We start from the raw sequence: 21945 nt of genomic DNA, 5'->3' as shown, positions 1-21945 counted from the left end.
TAAACGAAACCAAAATCACTCGGTGATCGCTTCGATTACGGACCATTGCTAAATAGAGAGCTGGTCATACTATATATGTAAGTGTATATGTATAGGGGGAGGGGAAGGTGGAGGGGAAGGGGGAGGGGAAGGGGGAATGTTATGAGTGGCACAAGATCGCTTGATCAAAAATCCGACCAACATCAAACAGACGGCCGCTTCAATGGCTTGATTAATGTGCCCCACATCAATCAGAGTGTACTGGGGCTGGGATAAAAAGCATGGGGTTTTCCTTCTACATAAACACACAAATCTTTTGCTGGGGCGGCGCCGCACAAACAGATAAAAAGAGAGGGATATTGGCGGGCTACAAAGAGACAGCGGTAGAGACACCCACACTATTTTGTTTGGCTCGAAAAAGAGCCAAAGGCTTTGTCAAAATAAATGAACAAACATAAATCGAGCAACACCAAAACAAACCACAAGCAACATCAAACTTTTATTCAAAGGAAGTCTCCCCAACTTTTTTTTGTACCAAAGTGACGACTGATCGAGTCAGCAACAGCACTAAAAAACTGGAAAAAAAATAGGCAAGAAAACAATGCAAAGACAAAGCCTTTAAGCCACGAAGTTGCTTAGTTTAAAGATCACGATCTTCCACAGTCTTTGGAACATTTGCCAAAATGAGCAAAAAGCTAAAGCCACGGCAACAACAAATCACGTTTGTGATCTTGACTTTAGACATCAGACTTGGGCCAGAAAAGAGCACAGTGCAAGAAAAAATAAAACAAAATAAGGCTAAGCGAAACCGAACCGGCAAATAAAGCCAAAGAAAAGTCATTTAAATGGCCTGGGGGTAGCCAAAGTTGGAGTCTCCTTATTTCTATAAACCTATACAAAGACATCTCGAGGGAAAACATTTGTTGGTCATGCAAGAGAGGATCAGAGGTGGAGATGATGTACAATTTAAGGGGGTTCATTTGAGAAAGTTTACGAGTAGTTATGAAACTTAAGAACTGAAGATCAGTTATATATATATATATTTATAAAAACTTTAAGCCACTTCCCAAAACTCGAAAATCTATTTTCCTTTGTCAGAAAATATTAGTAGAAGGCAAGTAATGGTTCGTTATATCCTTTTATTTATTATTTCTAATTAAAAACGCTGATGTTTTCAATTTTTGTTTTGGGTAGTTGTAAGCCAAATCCCCTTTTTGGAATCTACGTCTTTGGATTTAGGCCTAGACAAGTTCTACTTGTTTGGCTTGGTTTTGTTTTTTTCGCCTCCCTCTGCTTTTTTGGCTGTTTGTTCGCTGGCAGTGTTCTTTGTTTGTGGAACCTCGGCTACACATGCAAAGTGTTGTTTGTGTTGTTTCCAATAGTTTGTAGTTGTTGGTTGTTGTAGTTGCTGATTGTCGGTTGTTGTAGTTTGTTGACTGTTGGAGCGATTTGAGCTACATGACAATGAGATATTGGGAACGCTGCTCGCACAATGGCAATGAGTTCATTTGGGATTTTTTTGTAACTTTAAGGTAAGTCTCGATTCCGTAAACTTTTCAGTTGGCTTTGTGAGATTTCTTGGCTTACTTCAATCACTAATTTTCCTCAATTGTCTGCTGGTTTATTGCCCTTTTGGATTCGTGCTCAAAATCATAATCTGAGTTTCGTATTCAATTGAGTAACTCAGCTCCCCTTAATTAGAGACGGGATCCCCAGGGAGTTCCTCTTCCTCATAACCGAAAAGAAAGAGGAAAATAATTTTGCAAACAAATGGCAAACAATCAAATGAAATGCCCAGCCCACCACCAACCACCTCAACCAAAGGAGGAAAATGGCAACTCATCAATTTTCCACGTGTGATTTATTAACTAATTTGCCTCAACCGCATTTAAATGCGCTTTTCACACAAGCACGTACCACAGGCCAAAATGAATGGAGTCAGCTAAAGAGAGGTGATGGCGCGTGGAAATTCATTAGACAAAAATGCCTTTCATTTTCTTATTTTTCACATTATTAGCGGAGCGAAGAGCAGGGAACATAAGGCGAGTATTTCAACGTCTTGAGAAATATGCGAAAATCATGAGCCGCAGGTAAGAGCGAAGAAAAGTGTTTAGGCATTAATTATTGGACTCGGGGCTCTCAGGGAAATTCGCCGAGTTCGAAATAATGGATCTGAGAGCTATTTTATGCCAATGAATAATTTTCCAAATTGTTTCCTATAATTCACAGAGTTTCCTAATGAAAGTGCTTTTAACTTTCTTAGGAAAATTGTTGGCGGAAACTTAGAGCAAACAAAAAGTAATAACGTTAATAAAGTAGCAACACTGGATACCTACACCATTTACATTTAAAGTTAAGTATTCAAACAACAAATTTATTGTACATAACAAGCACTTTAATGTATGTCAAGAAGTAATTCGTTTTAAATTCATTTAGTTGCATAAGCTCTTTGTTCAAAAAAGTATTAAAGCCATTTGATATCCATTTTAATTGACGTGTGAGTATTTTTTTATTTATGCTGCACTTTTCCCCTCTTTGTGCCGAAGTGCCACCCACTTTGGCTAATTTTATTTTTATGACTTTTGTGGGGCGCATTTGCGTTTCACAGTTTTTCCCCTATTTTTCTTGCAGATTTTCTTTTGTTTTTGGCCAGACTCCACTTGCATGATTTATGGGGCGATTTCTTTGAGTTTTTTCGCCCTCTGCCTGCTGTTTCTTACCCTTTTCTCCCCTCAGCACCCAATGCTCTGCATTTGGCGTTAAAAATATTGCCAACTTGCCATAAATTTTATTGTATTTTGACAAGTAATAAAAATGCAAGCCACAGACCGAAAAAATATGGAAAAATAAATAAAAAAAGAATACAAGAAAATGCATTTTGAGGGAGATAAGAAAATGTAAAGTGCTGGAAGGAGGAAAACTGAATAATAGATGGCAGTGGTTGGGGGCTAAGAGATAAACCATTTTGTAGCTAATTTGCATTTTATATGCCAGAAGAGTTCGTTGGGCCTTAGACTGACTTTGACAAATCTCATTTCTGGTGATTCGTCTTCGCATTGGTTTTGTTGAAAGATTTATTGACTGAATGGCTTGCGTAGGTAAATATATTTCCCTTTTAGTTTTTATCTTCATTCAAAACTAATTAGCATCATAAATTTGTTTTGTTGGTCTTCACCATTTTAAGTTATCACTCAATCAATTTTATAGTGACTCAAACCATATAAAAACAATCAAAAGTTAAGTCGAATTTCGATTTAAAATTCAGCTCAACTTGGCAACTTTGTGCTTAGTTTTGATGTATTTTTATCTGTTTATTTGTTTGGTTTCGTTTGGTCAGAAGTGGGGCATAAAAAGTCAGACTTTGACTGTAAACGATTTCCATTCAAGTTCTGTTAGTTTTTTATAGTTTATTCTGTGGTGTTATTTGGATTTTTCAGGCTCTGACTATTTTAGAGATGCAGAGATCTAAGGGGCAGTTCATCTGTTATTTATTTGTAGCTCCAATGATGTTTAACTCTCATAAATAACAGCTGGCCTTAAGCGATCAGTTTTTCCATTTAAGACATGAGCTTTACCAGCGTGAAGTCAAGACCTATGAGCACTTCATCATTCACAAATTCCTCTCTTCCAATTAAAGTCCTCAAATCCATTAGCTTGCTTATATAAATAAACTTCCCATATCAGCTCTTGCATAATCGACCATCTATTTTCCTCGCTCGCGAGCCCCAAAGCCGTGGAAAAGTTTTTCAATTTTCCTAGACAAAAATCGTATAAAAACAAATCTAAACGCTGCGTGTAATTATCATAAAGCGAAATCTAGCAGCGTCAATATGAGGACCACAACTTGTCGGGTAGTTTGGGCTCTACTTGAGGGGGAGTTGCGGAGTTTTTCCCCCTGATTTTCCCATTTGCCGGCTCCATAACGATGTAACTTTCAATTTGCGTAATTTTCAAAGTGACTGCGATGAAGAAGAGTGGCCAACTGATCCCTAACCTAATGACTTCTGCCGTGTGAGTCTGTGAGAAATGTTTGCCCAAAAGCCTCGGCTCCAAAAAAAAACCCAGGGGGTGCTTGCCAGGGGGCGTGGCCCCGTGTTCGTGAGAGCGTGTTTGTGTGTGTGTGTGCTGAGGTGCACGCTTGTCATAAAATGCCGCTTATTATGTTGGCTATTAATTTTTACAGCCTGGACGCGACGGTCGGGATCCAATGGACTGTGGCCGACTCGGTTTTTTGGTCGAACCTGGGGGTCTTGACTAGAGCTTAGAGATGGGTTTCGAAGTTGTCACGGACCGGTAACTTAAAAAAAGATTATTCGAACTAAAATCACAAAAAAAAAAGAATTAATGGCTTGTAAAACAAATTGGCAGTTACTACATTAAATTAAAATGCATTTAAATTTTTAAAACGGAATAACAAATTATGAGATAAATATCGAATAATGTAAAGTAATACAAAATTTGGTTAAGAGATCGTAAATTATATTTGTTTTTATAAGTTAAATTTTAAGATTTAGTATCTGTATGTCTTCAAAATGCCAATAATGAATAAAATAAAATTTGAACTTAAACAAAAAACTGTTTTAAAATATTCCCTACTTGCTTTTAATTCTTACATAATTAAGACATTTATTTAATAGGCAATTTTCTAGTCAAAGGTGATGTCGCTTGAAGAAGACTTGCTATCCATATAAATGTAAATATTTTTAAACCCTTTTTAGTTTTTCTCCTGACAGATCACGGTGCCATCCCTGAGAATAAAGCGCCTAGAACACTCGAAGTCAAAGGAAACTTGTTGTTGGCGCTCCATGGCAATTTATGACAAGCAGGCGAAATGGGCAACGCTCTTTCTTGGCCTTCCGAGGTCTTGGCCATGGCCATGGCTCCCATATCGCGGCTTCTATCGCAGATGTACAAATTTATTTTTGCGTTTTCCCGGGGGCGGGGGGTTGGATTTGAGAGGTTATGGCGGGGAGATCGGGCGGGAACAGCGGACCAGCCCATCATTAGTACTAACAAGCGACATTACGAGGCCTTAGTTTGGGACTAGTTTTTCGGAATGCGTACTCGATATGGCCTGGCCTTTGTCTCTGCGTCGAGTATGTTTATTTAATGAGATTTTTCGGTGGGGTATTTTTATTGCCCCGTGCGTTGGAGGAGGTTAGCCCCGTTGTCCCGCCGTACCTATCGTATTTTTGATTTTTCATGGGTTTATTAAATTATTCCAAGTAATCCTGTGAGCTGAATTCCAGAAATTGCCTTTGATTGTTATGTGAATGTGCTTATGATTGGTCTTCCCATTTGGCAGATCATGGGCAGTGAGTACGGTAATGGGTTTTTCTACCGATTTGATTGCGGTCTATAGGAGTCTATTTCTCTGGCTCTATGTTATTGGCTTGCTTGTACTTTAGTTGGGTAAACTCATTAATGGACCATCAGGTCGAATTGGTGATCAGTGTATGAACATTTCATTACTTACTCAACTCATAATTCTAATTTATGGTGTGGAACTGCCTTAAGTACATACCTGAAAGAAGAGGAAATTGGGAAATTAGTACCTTGATGAACCGAGAAATTGCTGTTCATATCAGCTTGAATAACTTAATTTGTACATGGTTTTTAAGATGGTAAATACATAAGAATTGTACTGCTGTAAATTAAGACAAAAGTTATTACTTGGTGCATAGACTTAGAAAAACAGCGCTGTAACTTAACAGTTTCCCCGATTTTTCACTTTTATCGTGACATGCATTATTTCGCCTTCTTGCATAACCACAGATAGTAATCTGACGATTGCCCCAGCAACTCCTCCTATTGTATTCTCTCATCTTTCAACGCTCACCTTTTTACCGGCAGTGTCAACACTTGGCCAACTAAAGTAAAGTAAACATTTTATTTAGGTGAAAAAATCCGAGCCAACATTGACTTGACTTTTTTTCCTCACCTGCTTGCTGTTGTTTTTCCAACATTTTTCAACTTTCGTGGCAAAGTTGAGGAGACTTGCCATATAATTAAATACAAATAACAATTAAGATATACGCAGAGTCTGAGTCAAAGTTGCTAGGCGGCTCCATGCCAGGCCACTGGCATAATATAAGTTTTTTAATTAAAAGCAGGCAACACGTTTTGAGGAATCGATTTTCCAGACTGCGACATTTATGAATTGAGACGTTAATTGTCATCTACTCAATTTCTGGGGGAGGGGCACTTCACTCCCATGGCTGTCAATTGACGACCTGTCTCATGAAATTGTCAAAAATTCATTGATAGGCAGACCCCAAATAATTTTTTTACCTAATTGACAGTCTTGGAAACCTGAAGTGAGCGCTCGAGTCTCACTTACTGCTACCAATTCCATTAGCTCGACTTGTCAGCGTAACGGCGAGACTATGAGTAAGGTATCCTACAATACAATCGGGCAGTATAAAATAGTTAAGTTTGTTGTTCCCTGTTTTTTTTTGCCAAAAGTATGAAAATGTCTTAAGTCGATTCAAAATTTAATTCAAGGTTTACTTCGAAAGGTCCTGGGAATGCCAACCTATGATAAAAAGTTGTTATAACCTTTTTAAATTGATGATTTAATTTAAGTATAGGGCATTAGATAATGCCGTAAACATTTGCTACACATGCACATGTGGTACTAAAGAAACTGTTTTTCTGTTTTAAAAACATTGGTGTAGTATAAAATAGATTCACATTATATTAGGAGATTTTAGGAAGTAAGATCGGTTTCGACTTTCATTTGGCAGGATAGGATAATAGAAATTTTATATTTAATACAATAACCAAAAAGCTTTTTATTAATAATAGTAGTGGCTATAACATATCCTCTAGAACTTAGGAGAATGGATAAAAAATTGGCTACACATACTTATATGTAATTGAATAAATTGTTTTTTCGGTCTAAACAAATATAATTTTTATAGCACTCAAGTTAGATATAGGGTATTTCCCTACCACCCAATAATTTTTCCCTACCTTTCCTGTTTTTTAATTTTTGCCTTTGGGGCGTTTTGGCGTCTGTCGTTTTACTTAATGGCAACATGTTTTACAACATTATTAGACAGGCCGAAATGGAAGCGGTTTTTTCGGTTTTCTGGCCGACAACTGGCAAATTTTAATTACCAATATTTTCCAGGTGTCGATACCCATACGACCCACGCCACGGGCAACATTTTACATTTTATGACAGCCCGTAACCCACAGACAAATATATACGGGCATGGGGAGACCCGCTCTATATAGTAGCTGCTGTCTAATTAGCGTTTTGTGACAACCGCGGAAAAAATACAAACACTTTGAAATGGTTTAGTAATGGCAAACATTTTGTTTGACCCACCCGAAGCGGATCCCAATAGAACAGAAATTATATTTAATTTCATTTGTGTTTATCGGCTTAGCAAATTGTTTTTGTGGGTGGGCTGGTTTGGAGTCTGTGGCTAAAATTAATCTGCTTATTGGTTTAGAATTTCCTTAATTATTTATTTTTATAAATGCCTTTGATTCACTTCCCTTTGTAATCAGCTTAATAAAGATTATAAGCCAATCGTTATATTTCGCTTTGCTGATTTCTTTGTGTTTGTCATGTCAATCTAGATAAGATAGATGTTATTTTAACTTGATCGAGTTGACTCTCGTTAACTTATTTTTTTGTGGCTTGATAAGCCACTAATATTGACAAAGGTAATTCTGCAGGTAGGAGGTGAAGTCAACACTTATATAATGCATATTTACAATTTAAATGAAATGTTTCTGAATTCCAGTCTAAACTGGAATCGAAGAACAATCTGTAAAATATTGAACTTATTAGTCACTGTGCAGGTACTGTAGAAGAAAGATGTCGAAAATACCACAACGACTTGAAATATAAATAATATAAGTAAACTTTTTGCAAAATTATTCACATTTAATTTTTTTTTGTTCATTTTTGTTGTTTGTTTATAAGTTTATACATGTTTACAGATGTAATAAATTAATTTCGTTTATAAATATTTTTACAATATTTCCGATAGCTTAGACATTCTTAGAAGATTTGGACTTTGAAAGACCTTTTTCAACACTGGACTAACAGTGATGATGATGATGATGTCCGTGCGGCGGGCCATGATGATGATCAAAGTGACCGCCGTGATGGTGATGATCGTAGTGATGATGATCGTAGTGGGGCGGTGGCGGTCCATGGTGATAGTGGTGGTGCGGCGGACCGTGGTGGTGCGGCGGAGGTCCGTGGTGGTGGTGGTGGTGCACCGGCGGTGGAGGCGGCGGTGGGTGGTGATGGTGGTGGTGATGTCCATGACCACCCAAGCTCAGGCCAAAGTGAATGCCAAACAGACGATCTTCGTGGTGTGGTGGCGGCATTGTGTATGTCTTTGTCAAAATCCTTTGCTTTTATAACTGATATATTCCTTTCGAGAACTGCTCTTGTTGCTTATTAAATGCGGACTGCTTTCCAATCCACAGATGTCAGCTTTTTATATACATTTCCACTTGACTGGCTCGACATTTCAGATAGTATTGTTTTCTGCGGGCTTATCTTATCGAAAGGGGTGTGCTTTCGACTGACTCACTGGGGATTCACTTCGATTCCAGTACTAATGCTCGATTTGGGCTATAAAGATAGCAATATTCCTGTGCAATCTATACAGTGAATTACTCATAGATCTGTTTAAACTCTTAGGGTACTTTACTTGCTTTCATTCATAGCCAATGCAATCAAAGTTAGGGCGCAAATAAGCAAAATAAAAGTATTCCACAGACACAACAATTTGATTTTTCAAAAAAAATATTGGAGATGCAAACAGAACTGATTGAAAAAAGGAAATATGGTAAGTCGCCGCCGAAAATAATTTCGACTTGTTTGCTTGACGTAGTTCCCAAAAAAAAAATTAAGGAAAATAAATTGCGATAGAAGAAAAACGAAGGAAAACCAAAAAGGCACTAAAGACACCCAACCAAACCCTAGAAAAAGTGAAGTAAGAAAGCTATAACCAGAGAGCTTTTGCGTGGAGATTGGCTTGATGGTTGGAGGTCTGAATATCCCCTTTTCACCCATTTCAATAAAAAATACACAGAAAAAATAAATTGCAAATAATTTTTGTTCAATAAAACTTTGTATACAATTTTTTTTATTGCTTAAAATGGATTAATCTTATGAGTTTCTATCAGCTTGATATATTTACTGGGAAAGCAAAACCCATCAGCGTAATATAAAATAGGTATTCCACGAACTTATTGTATTATTCTGGTGATCATTTTATCACTCTTTTCTTTCCCGCAGGTGTATATGCCGTAAGCGTTATACTGATAAGATATTGATACGCCACAGATAGGTGCTATATTTCTACATCATAAGCCCAAATTAATCAGTTTCGATGAATATTTTTTCTCCGTGCATCACACAACTCCATATGAAAGCGACTTTAGTGCGTGACAATAACTTTTGCCTTTGAGCCTTTTTAATGGTGTGGGATGGGTGACTTTGGGGGTGGTGGAATTAAGGGATGAGGGGCTGTGAACTGCGGTAGGGCTCCGATAAACTGCGTTAGAAGTTATAAAGCGATTAGAATGTGTCTGGAGTGCGTCTTGGGAGAAAGAGGGGGAGTGGAAAAATGGAAAGAGAAGGAAACAACTTTATGCTGTATAATTTAATGCTTATTTAAAGTGCGACCGGAGGTTTTGTCCTCCTGCAGCTGAGGGAGTAAAAACGAAATGGGAAATGAGTGAAAAAAAGCTGGAAAGTGATGGCAAGGAAAATGGATGGGGGCAATGCAGGTAATACATAAATTTGATTTTATGGAGTTGCTTTTCAAAGAACTTCTGCAAAAGTTTGATAATACATTTTATTAGCTTTGTAAAGAAATATTTTCAAGTTGATAAGGCGGAAGCGAAGACATAAAGGGAGAAAAGAAAAACGAACTTTTAAGTTTGTCAAAAAAATAATTGTTAAAATGGAGACAATCTAATCCAATTTATTAAAAAATTCTTATCAAATTATAAAATTGTATTTTGGAAGAAAAATAAAAGAAGTGTAATTTTGTTAAACAATAAAAGTACACGTAGAATTACGGAGAAATAACCTTTCACACCTCTACACAGTTATTCAACTGAATACATTGTGCAAGAGAAGATGTTATAAGAACCTTGTAACTTCGTCAACTAGCACTCACTAAGAACTTTTCTTAAATATTTATTTTCCAATTTTTATTAGATAATTAAATATGTTGAGAAAAAGTCCATTAGCATGGTCATAAAAGACGAGAACACCCCTTTAAAAATCACTTTAGTGGCACCGTCAGGCAAGCTTTTCCGACTAGCTCATCTGGCTCAGTTTTCCCCCGCTGGTTTTGTTTACACATCCAATGAAAATTCCACTTTCAGTCTGGCACGTTCGGGTGGTTCCCCCTGGAGTAGGGTTAGGCCACCCCATATTCATATAAACCCGCTCTGCCGACGGCCACAATTATGGCCTTTAACCCCTTTGTCAACAACTTGAGTTTATTTGAGCTTTATGCGCACATGCTGAGTCTGATTTTTGGCCGAGTCCGAAATGCCTTTGAGCATTTCCCCTCGACCCCTCGATTTGCACTCCCCACGTTCCTCGTCACATAATAATTTTATGTGCTTTTTGGCTGCTGCATTTTTGCATAGTCAGACCCTGAATTCGATGGGCCAAAAGGGGTTGGAGCCTGTGGAAGATTGCGACAAAAGCAGAAAATGTTCGAAAAAATAAACGTTGAAATTATTATGGTCTGTTGCATTTTTTATGGTTTCTTTTTATATATATTCTCCCATCTGGTTCCTATTCTCCACATCTGAGTCTGCAAACGGGTAAAACGCATAGAAAAATTGCGATTTACGGGATTTGGCTGGCTCAGATTTTCTGGGGAATTTATTTGTTATGTCTGGTCATGAGTCACCCGTGGGTATTTTTATGGGAGATACACATTTTTCCATGAGGATAATTCAGCAAAATAAAATTTGATTTAAGATAAGATAAAAAAAATTATGAAACTGAGATTTTTAAAAGAAAACAGTGTTATTAAATTCAAAATTAATCATATATAGCTGACATGTAAGCTTATTGAAATTACAATATTTATTTTTTAAGTTATAGAATAGAAAAATCAAGCAATTAACATCTAGTTAGCTTAATTTAAATACTATAGTTAGAAATAATTTTTTAATTCTTAAATTTTTTACAAAACTTCCTCTATCTTACGACAGCCATACGACAGCACCTGCCAATTAAGTTTTCAATTTCCGCAAGTCAACTGGGGGGAAGTCGAGCAACCACCGCTGAAACAAAGACCATGTCCTAGCCTTGTTTCATACTTCTGTCAACTTCCCTTTTCTCGTTCACATTTGTTGACATTTCATTATGCACAACTCACCCTGAAAACAGCATCAAATTTTAGAGGGTGGCTTGAAATTCTTGATTTTTGTTTTGGCTACGCACGTAATAAAAATAATAATAATATTTGGATTTGGGCGCGTGTGCATAATTTACGATAATTGCCACGGATCGGTGACATTTTCAATTAATACGAGGCGATGTTCTTTCAGCAGTTGTCAAAGATAAAACTCCCTTTGGTTTTATGGCTAATGCTGGCTTTATGTTTAGAACCATCTCATAAAATCAAGTCTTATGGCATTCAGCCAATAGTTTACGCTCGTAAAAGCCATGTAAATTAAAGACGGCTTACAATCAAAGAGGTTTATTTAAGGTCTCCCAACCGGACATCCATATCATAAATGTGAGGAAACACAAGTTGGAAAATCATTGCTTATTCTTAATTTATTTCCCCTTTGGCCTTTTAAAATTTCCCTTGCTTCAACTGCCCTTTTCTTCCATTTTTTCCTTATTGACTTTATGGACTTGTACACGGATGTGGCATTTCCGGACAGGCGACTTCTCCATTCGCCACCCACAACTCCAAGCGCCAGAAAGGGGCCGTTGACCATAAAAGGGGCAGAATACACAGCACAAAGTGGGCCAGACAGAAGAATATAACAAAAGCCTCGGTTACAACAGTTTTTTTAAGCGCCTTGGCCTGAGCTTGTAATGAACTTTTATTTGCATTGTACACCACACGAGGGGCGTTTTCCAAAGGGGGAAAATCCAGACAAGTGTGCCACAAGCCGATACAAGCCACACACTCTTGTCCACACCCATTTCAATTCATTCATTTAGCCCATAAAGTCTGATGCATCCGTAGCCAAAGAAAACCATACACAGAGGGAAATATCTAAACTCTCTAAATCACAAAACATTGATTTGGGCTTTGTAGATACAAGAAACTTAGCTTTTTCTAAAGTGCCATAAGTATACCAATACTTTTTTTAAGAGACTTTTCCATAAATTGAGAAACATTCTTCTAAAATTTGCTTTAAACGTAGCTTAATGTGGAAAAGTAAACCTTTAATTAACTATAAAGTAAAGGAAAATTGACATATACTATCGTAAACTTTACAAATTATTTTAAAATATAATGAATAAAAAATTTTTCTTTTTAGATTTTTCACTTTCAGAAAACCAGTTTTAGATATAATTAAGTAAGCATAAAACATCAGTCTAAGTATTTAAGTTCCTGTAAAAAAATGAACTTATGAACTTATAATACTTTTGACTGAATAAAAATAATAATTTGGTTGGTCCTAAAACACCTTAAAAAAATATAAATCTATTTAAAATGCAATTATTTCGTACCCTTACATTTTTTTCTGTGTAGAGAAACCCAGAAGCAACCCATCATTTCCCTCGTTCCCCCAAGATCCAATCGATTTATGGGCATTTCCGGGTTGAAATCACTTAGAAGAGTTTGCTGGCGGGGTGGAGTAGGTGGAACCGCTTGTTAGTTCCTTTGTGTTTCGGTTTTATGTTTTTCCTTCCTTTCGAACATTTCTAATGCATTCTGTGGCGCCCCCGAAAATATTTTTTGCACGAATTTGTAAGCTTTGTAAAGTTAATATTAGAAGGGGGCTTCTGATTTTAAGGGATGATGCTTTCTTAGTTGGGTTTACTCTGATATTTTCCCAGAATCTCTTCGAGTGTGCGAAGCTGAGTCATTTTCTGGGTCTTTCCAAGTTGGATTGAGTTATTCTACGCAGAGTAATTGAAATCTTGGGGGATGCAATCTATTTGATGTATAAATTGACCGATCCAGAGTCACCCTTGAATAAATATTGTCCCGAGGGTAGACAAGTTGAAAATAACTCAATCAGACAACTGTTTCTTAAGTTTATATATTTAACTAAAATTTAATAGTATATTAATATTTTGTTCGATAAATTAAATGTTGTTTTTGACTTTTCTAGAGTTCAACCCCCAACACAATGAAAAAACCTGTGTCAAAACAGATATCAGCCGCAGGGACTTTCTTTGAGCCCCAAATCATAGTTATCTCTCCATGAACCCGAATCACAATTACTTGTGGTCCCTTACTTACCCATTCAAAACCACCTTTCATCTTCCATGACCCATTTTCAATTTGTTTGATTTCCCTTTTTTAATTTTTCTTGCTATAATCAATTTGGTCAGGGATTTTCTCCCGAATTTTATGCCACTTAATTAACCCTTGGTGGTCCAGGCGCAAAGCTAATTAACCCATTACCTTGCACCTGGCACATGAACAAACAAAAAACTGCGAAAACTATTCAACGCGTCATGCAAACTGGGAGCAAGAGAGATGGAAAAAGAGTAAGGGAGAAGGGCAGTGATGGAGTGAGAAACTTTTTGCACTTTTTATTTTCGGGGGCTGCCAAAAACATGTTAAAGGTGTTGGCCTAGAACAAAAGCAAAAACTAAAGGGAATTTAAAAAACCAAAAATGTGGAAAACTTTTTTGAAGTTGTGCCAATAAATTGTGCGGGGCCGCCGTGGGGTTAAGCGAAAGTGCTCTGCACTCGACAAGAAAACAAAAAAGCAGGCCCGAAAATATTCGCAAAAAATATGACTGAACGTAATTAAGAAAACTTTAGCTGTGGTACGATTGAAATCGGTTGAAATTATAGGGCCTGGAAACGGAAATCTTTGGGTCACCAGTGATTTGAGCACTTTGGCCCACGCCATCCAAACAAAACAAACCAAAAAAAAAAGCCGAGAAAAAATAAATGGCAAAAGCAATTTACACGCCAAAAGATTTCTTCCTTTCGCTTATCAAATTAGACAAAAGGGAGAAATTTCAGGGAAAGGCCTTCTGCGGATTTTGGGAAAGGAGGCGTGGTACTATCCCAGCAGGTCAAAGGTGTTGGCAAGCACCGCAGGAAACATTTGAATTGCCCCCCGGCTGAGGAATATCCCATCGATATGGCGCCGTGCGAAACTTCGAGCCGAAAAGAGATTTTAATGACATCGGCTGCGCTTTATGGCAGCCGCAAAAGACAATTTCGTCCGCAAATTTCGTGTGGGCGTGTTTATTGTCGCTGCTCTTCTCCATCAACCCTCCCAAAAAAAAAATTCTGGCAGGATATTAGAAATAAACAGAGCAGCAGGATGCCAACCGTAGGGTGGTGTATACTGGGTGTATATTGGGTAAACGGCCGGTCTTTGTGCAGGCATCGAATCAATTTGCCGGAGGTTCAACATTTTCAGACTTTCTTAACTGCAGCAGATCGATAAAAAGTCATCAACATTTTTAGGTGCCACAGGGAAACATTATTTTTATTTTTATGTTAACACGATTGAAAATCCGCGGAAAGAAATCAAAGGTTCCCTTTAGGAATTTGATTTCCCATTTTTAAATGTCAGTGTTAAATGATTCTATTGAAATTTATTCTATAACGCTTCAGTTTCAACTAAGTTAATAAAAAAGAGTTCAATATTGTGTTAACTAAAACCCCATAAAATTATAAAAAAACCATTCTGTTGTTGTTAAAAAAGTTTATAAATATATTAATTCAAAAAAAGAACACAGTGATATATTTAATTTAATCAAATAGCACAGGTTAGACAAAGAGTATTTTTGATATTGACTTTAGTTTTTAGATATACTTTGCAGAATTAAAGGGAGGAAAATTATAAGTAAAACAAAACATAAAAGCAAAGCTTAAATGCGTTTGAGAGAGAAAAATTGTGTACTCTGCAAAAAAGTTTTGTGAATGAATTCATTAGTTTATTTTCCTGTCATAAATTAACAAGATTGTATATGCCTACAATTTCTGTCTTAAGTAACCGGCTTTAATTTTGGCGAGCAGCTGGTCAGTCAACCTCCGCACTCCGTTCATTGGACCATTTGGTTTTCGGAGATTCATTAACTTGGCCGTCTTCACACTTAGCTGCCTCATTTTGTACGGTTTCCATTGTTCCCTTCTGGTCAATGGCCCTTATGCCGCTTCTCCTTTAACAGTTTTCTCTTTGCTTTTCGCCCCCGGGCAACAAGATTCCTAGCTTGGCTTTAATGTTTTTCAAATCATATTAATTTGAATTAATGAATTTAATTGCCGCAAATTAGTGGGCAAGCTGGACCACCGGAGCCGACAAAAGCTTTATGACTTTATAATGATCTGAGCCGTTACGAGTTCTATATAATTATACATAAATTGAGTCCGTGCTGTGGCCGCCAGGTTAAATATCAAAGAACATCTCGCCGATGTTTTGGCAAAACACTTGCCACCAAATCATGCAGTAGGAAAATCCATGAAAAAAGTGCCAGACATGACAATCAAATTATGGCACAAAACGAAATAAAAACTCATAAAAATGACATTAGCCAAATGGAGCACGTACTGGCCCCCGCTAAGATGAATGATGCCAAAAGCTTACATATAAACAAAATATAAAAATGAAATCAAACAAATAATCTGCGAGTCAGGGCAAAAGAAACAGAAGCCGCACAAATGATGCGCAAAGCGAAAAAAAGCTGTTAAATTGTCTGGCTTAAGTGTCGCTCCTCACATACCCTTCAATAATTTATATATGTATATGCCTTTACTTATGGCGCAATTATTCTGTTTGTTTATATTGAATAAATGGCTTTACCTTTACAGAAAACCTTTTGCGATATAGAAGAAATGATTGTTGTTTTTTGCTTTTAAGCTTGTTGCAGCATTTATATTTAAACTGATTGAAATTATGAAAGCCAACTATTAGGTAAAATTAACATAATGAACATGAAAGATATGACATTTGTCGATGACAAGTTTAAAATGTAGATAATGGGCTAAAATCGATTGAACATATAAATGGTGTCTTGAAATCGATTAAAGATTATCGAAAGTTAGATTGTTAAAGCGGAACCCAATACTTATTTAAAAATATTTTGCAGCTATGCAAAAAATTATATTTGTGTTTTTCCAACTATCAGTATTCCAATTGAAGAGATACTCTTCATTTAAAGAAACCTATATTAAAATCTAAAGGTTCTACATAAAATAAATTTTTTTAGACTTCCATCCTGTAATCTTTGTGATCTTGGGTAGAGTATAGCAGCCTGCTCAAATTGTAAATGTAATCAAACGAATGACAGAAAAAGGCTCTCTCTTCACTTGCCCCACCTTTCCCCACTTTTCTCCGTGTCCGGGGGCTTTTGCCATGCCATTTCAGTAGCCATGACAACGAGCAGCAATAGCAAGTGAAGTTGAGGCCCGATGCCGTTTGGATATGGCCAGGGTAATAGCAACTTGTAGTCATGTTGCGAATGTAGCAACAACATCGCGGTATCTCAAACTGCGTATCAGTTGCTGCTGCTGTCGCCAATGTTTGCTGTTGTTGCTGCTGCTACTTCGACTCACGCACACGTTTCACGCTTTTTGCTGTTGTCTTCATCGCGTCTGTGAACCCCATTTCTTACCAGTCCCCCCCCCAACCCCCTCCCCATGGTCGTTTCGGCCATTTTAGCTACCGGTTTTACGCGCCAAAGTCTCCATAACTTTTGCCACATGCCATTCAACGCACATTGTTCGTGTTGCTATGCTGCATGTTGTTGCTGTTGTCGATGTTGCTGCCATTGCTGCTGCTGCCGCAGTTGTTGCTGCTGCGGTCAACTGCATTGTGGCTTCTTCATATGGACTGACTTTCAATCAATTCAAAGGGTATATAAACTTGGGAGTTATCGGTAGAAGACAGCGAACACCAATATTTTTTTTTGTAGTATTAAATAAGGATTTTATCGACCGTGGGATTATGGCGCTAACAATATATTACAAAATCTGGTTTCCATTTAGATAAAGTTTCCAAACATATCCAGTGACTTATTATTCAATTATATTTTTGTTGGTTCTTTATATATATATATAAATTGTCAAATGCCTGATTTCATTAGGGTAACAAAAATAAAATGTTCAAGTAATAGCAGTAAACTAAAAGCTAATTATAATGATTTAAAATAAATTTTAAAAGCGTATTCATTTCCGAAGTTTTTAAGAATAAAATCAATAATATACAAATTTTAGGTCGTTTACAAATATTTAAATTCCTTTGGCTAGGTAGGTCAAAAAGAAGATGTTGTTAAAAAAAAAGATTTAAATCTTGTGCTGAAGCAAGATCAGGGTATCGCTGTATTCGAAATTTGTATATAATTTATCAATTCCCACTGCTTGTAGATTCTTTGCAAGCAAAGTTTTTGTCCCCAGTGCTGCATATATCCGTCTCATTCGCGGTCTCAAGCCTTTTCTCTTTCTATTTCCCAGACTTTACGTCCGTCGATTGTCTCCGTCCGCTTATGTGACTTGCATGCAAGAAAAGTGCTCCATTCCGTGAATCGACTTTAGTATTTCATTTGCTGCTACTCAGTCTAATTCTCCGACGTTCATTTCATTTCATTTCTGTGTGGGTTTTGTCTGGCACGATTGCCATAGAAACTGCAATGCCAAAGCGCATTATTTGATTATGCAGGGGGCACTCGGAAAGAGTGAAAGAGAAGGGTGGGGGAAAACGAAGGAGACAGGACGAGAGGGCGAGGTCAAAGAGCGAGCCAACTTTTGTGTATGATCCTTGAGCGAATGCCGCTCCCACTTGCTTACATTTTCAGCTGACTTTCCTGCTGGCTGACCGAATGCATTTCAAAATGCATTTCCCCCTTTTCCGCTTTCACTCTAAAACCACTCGGTTTCATAAATCATTCATAGACAAGTATTTTTATGCCATTTCGATAAGTGACTCTTGATTTCTTACTTTTCGTTAGAGACTCCCTTTTAAATGGTCTACCGAAGCCGCTCCTGGCACATAATTTAATAAGAGTTGTCTACTTGGATTCTGGAATTTATGCGGTTAAAAACTATTTTTTTTTTAATTCAATTGTTTATAGTCTCTAGTACGTTTGATAAAAATGTGTCCCGTAGAGCTGGTTCAAGTTTTCTGAATAATTTTTACAATACAGCCTCTTTTATTACCTTGTTAATATTTTATATCAGATATTCATCTTTAAGTTCAGATTTCAAGTATCCACTGTGCTCTGTTTGAAACTCTCTCTTGTAGGCAAAAAGAACTCCGCCTTGGATAAATTATGTTAATTTAGTTCTACCCCTCATGCTCCACTCGCTTTGCTCTTTAATAACTTGACAAATGAAGAAAAGAAAAAGGAGAGCAGAGAAGCCTCTTCAACGGACTTACGACTGCCAGGCATATAATTTCGCAAAAGCGCAACAAATTGTTAATTTTCCTTTGCTCTGCCTTGCTTGCGTCTCGTTCTGTTTCTGTTAATTTGCATATTTTCTGGGTTCGTTCGTTTTTTACTTTCTTATAAATGAAAAATAATTGTTGAGCGTGTCTACAAAATGCTAATAAATTCTAGACAAGTAAAGCAAATTGTTGCCTTTGGGTTGGTTTTAGTATTTAAGTATACTCATACTTAAGATTTTCGTGGGCTGAAAAAAGGCATGTGACACTTAAAGTAATTTAAATGTTCAAGAACTGTACGATTTGGAGTTCTTCAATAAATAAAATTTTAAAACATTGTTAAGTAAACTTGCACAGTTATTCAAAACAAATGGAGTTTTAAGTAAGTGGCTATTCTTTAATGTTTGTGAAGTATAAATTGTTTTAAAAATTTTTTTTCTATCGAGCTATTGAGATTCTGTAAGGTATTCATTTTTATATATTTCTTAACGTTGATAAGTCTCTTAAATGCAACTGCAAAGCCCTTAAAATCTGCAATGCTAACGAAATTTGACAGTATTTGGATCCCACATATTCATATGTGTCTGGAGCAAAAATCAAAATGCAGTCCAATTTCGTTCGTTTAATATTCGGGGCACAAAGCAAATGGAATCCCTTCGGAACTGGACATTTGCAGGTGGACAGGTGATTCATAGACCGGCTCCTTCTTCTCCTCCAAATCCCTGTATGTGGGAGGGGGAATCCATCAAATGAGCTGCCAACGCGTTGTGGAGTCAATACAAATTGTTAGCTTCCCCTTTTGGCCCCCTCTAGATCCTGCCTGTTATTTACTTGGCCAGAAGTGTTTAAAGGGGAGTGCCAGAGGTGGGCGCAGGGGGAGCGATTTTCTGGGGGTATATCTGTGAGCATTATTCAATGTTTGCAATGAACGTGCGCAAATTACGGATTCAATGCACGTAGCCGGCGGCCAGAGCTTCCAAGCTTCCCGCCTCGAGCGTTTCTGTTCAGTCTTTGTTTACCCAAAAGCAGTCGTTGTTGTTGTAAATGTCTACCGCCATCATCAACGCTCAAGCAGCAACTGTCCTCTTTCCCTCACGCTGGCATACTCCAACTGGCGACACATTAAAATAATGTATTTTTAAATTTAACATTAATTGCCGTTGAATGGTTTCTGAATGGGCTGCTATACTGGAAAAAATAACTAAAAACGCCATCAAAATAACCTAACCTGTTTTTGAAAACAGAACGACTGAAAAGGAATTAAGTTAAACAGTAACTTAAAGCACAACAAATATTGAAACAACAATAAATAAATATTTAATTACTTAAATTAAACTTGTGTTTGTTATCTTTAAAATAACTAAAGTTAACTTTAAGCCTTTGTTAACATAAACTTATTTTAAATTAATAACAACATGGATCATTTATATGTTTATATACATTTTTATGCACTTTTTTGATTTAATACATTAAAGTGTATGGCATATTTCTTTAGATTAATAGTGCATTATTTCAATTGAATATTTTTCGCAGTGCACGCAACGGCTGCGCCTGTTCCTTTCCATTTACTGTTACTTTCTTGGCGAAGCATCTCAAGGAGTGCCCCCAACAGCAACAACAGCGATTTTCGCTGGTCGCTTGCAGTGCATTAAGTCATCATTTTATTTTAATTTTTTTCGGAGACTTTTCCCATAAATCGTTTTTCCTTCGCCTGAGACCTTAATGTTTTTATATAAGTCGCGATGAGGGGGAAATATGTTTTTTATGGCTCTTGGCATTTTGCATGCATTAGCGAGTGTCTCTTAGTGTTTGTAAGCGCTTAGGCTAGAGTGAAAAATTTTGATTATATTTGTTAAGCAATTGAAAATTTTTTCATCGCCGAGCAATTTTGGGAAGGGGATGTCTGATGTGGAAATTGAGATGCGAAGTGATGAAAAATGGTTGAAATAAAATAGCGAGAAGCTATAATTTGTGGATTTGAATTAAAGTATATCCATTGAATCTTAATCATCAATTTAATAATCATTTTACGGCATATTGATCTTCTTATTGTATAAAAATGTACCTTTCCTCATGCAAGGTTCACAGTTTAAGCTCTTCGCATTGATTGACTTGTAAAATTTACACGTGTGCCGACATTTTACAGGATATGTAGTCAAGTCGTCTAGTTCGCAGCCCAGTTTACTACAATGTAGCACTAATGCAGTGTTAAGCTGGCACCCAGCCTCACTCACTCCCTCCAATTAAGTAGCCGGGGCATTAAGCAGACGCAGCTAATGGTGGGCTATAAGTGCCCATCAACAGGGATGCACCCTCCCACTCGCCCACGACCCCTCCAAATTGTCTATGACTTTCATTCGATTTGCCTAACAAGCCATAATCATGTGCTGCTGTATTTAATTACTACCGTCTGGTCATATTGGAAATTGTCCGGGGTAAGAAAGAGAGGCATGGCTATTGGGTGAAAGGGACGGGGAAAACAGGAGCCTGGCCGGCAAACACAATTGAGTCATTAAGCCGCAATCTAATTAAGCCCGAAAATGTGAAATGAGCCCGGGAATGGGCTACAACGAAAAAGCCTCTAAGTTGGCTTAGAGGCAGCGCGTTAAACGAATTAGTTTTCGTCTTGTTCTTTGACTTGGGAGTCCGAAAAAGAGGGAACTCATCCGGAGTCCACAAATTTTTACGGCACTTTAACGTGACCGTTTTCAGCCTGTCGTCTTTTTTCCTCTGAGTTTTACATTTTTGTTGGTCGTCAAGATTTATTTCGTGTCTGCCCGCGACCACGTAGGTCATTAAATGGTTTAGAAATCGCGGACAGCCGCTTTAGAACCCACTGAAAGTATCTCAGTATCCAAACCCAAATAACCGAGCCCAACCCAGACCCCATTCTCAAATGAACCACAAAATGACTGAGAAAACGGGCGAAACACGCAGTCGAACAGTGGTTCGCGATGGCTAAAAAGTTAGAGTTGTAGATAAAGGTCGTATTCTTTTGTGGACGAACAAATTTGTGCAAGACTACAAAACATATTGTTTTTTCGTTAAAATTACAATGTTCTGTGTAGTTCTTAACAACAATATAGTTATTTCTTCTTTGAATATAATGTTAAAACTTATAAAAACTTAACAGAAAAAAGTACCGAAATATGGTCAAACTTTTTTTATTGTTTTTTTGCACCCAACACTGTAGAACTTTTTACATCCGCCAAGCCCACTGTTTCGACTGTTTCATCTCTAATTTTTTGTTGGTTTTCTTAAGTTTTTTGTATCTTTTTGAGGCTGCCTGATAGAAACCGGGCCTTAGCCCCCCAGAAATAGATACAGTTAATGCCACAAATGATGTCTAATGACGGTTTCGCCTTACGCGTTGAAATTGCCCAAAACCGCAGCTATGGTAGAGTTAAGTCTTTCGGC

The 21945-nt window shown here is 37.3% G+C and overlaps 2 protein-coding genes across 2 annotated transcripts in view; both read right to left on the bottom strand.

The window, feature by feature from the left end:
- Positions 1-21945, bottom strand: part of LOC128259673 (frizzled) — a 102515-nt gene that overhangs the window by 38473 nt on the left and 42097 nt on the right. The window lies entirely within an intron of this gene.
- LOC128259691 (uncharacterized histidine-rich protein DDB_G0274557) lies at positions 7883-8432 on the bottom strand. Its single transcript, XM_052992227.1, has one exon. The coding sequence runs from the start codon at positions 8332-8334 to the stop codon at positions 8041-8043; it is 294 nt and encodes a 97-aa protein (XP_052848187.1). The 5' UTR covers positions 8335-8432; the 3' UTR covers positions 7883-8040.

The sequence above is a fragment of the Drosophila gunungcola genome (genome assembly GCF_025200985.1).
Source record: "Drosophila gunungcola strain Sukarami chromosome 3L unlocalized genomic scaffold, Dgunungcola_SK_2 000009F, whole genome shotgun sequence".
Lineage (NCBI taxonomy): Eukaryota > Metazoa > Arthropoda > Insecta > Diptera > Drosophilidae > Drosophila > Drosophila gunungcola.
The sequence above is the reverse complement of the archived record's forward strand: the minus strand, read 5'-3'. Positions and strand labels throughout refer to the sequence as shown.

What these genes read in the sequence shown, in the direction of transcription:
- LOC128259691 (XM_052992227.1), bottom strand. Translation starts at nt 8,334, where the DNA reads ATGCCGCCACCACACCACGAAGATCGTCTGTTTGGCATTCACTTTGGC.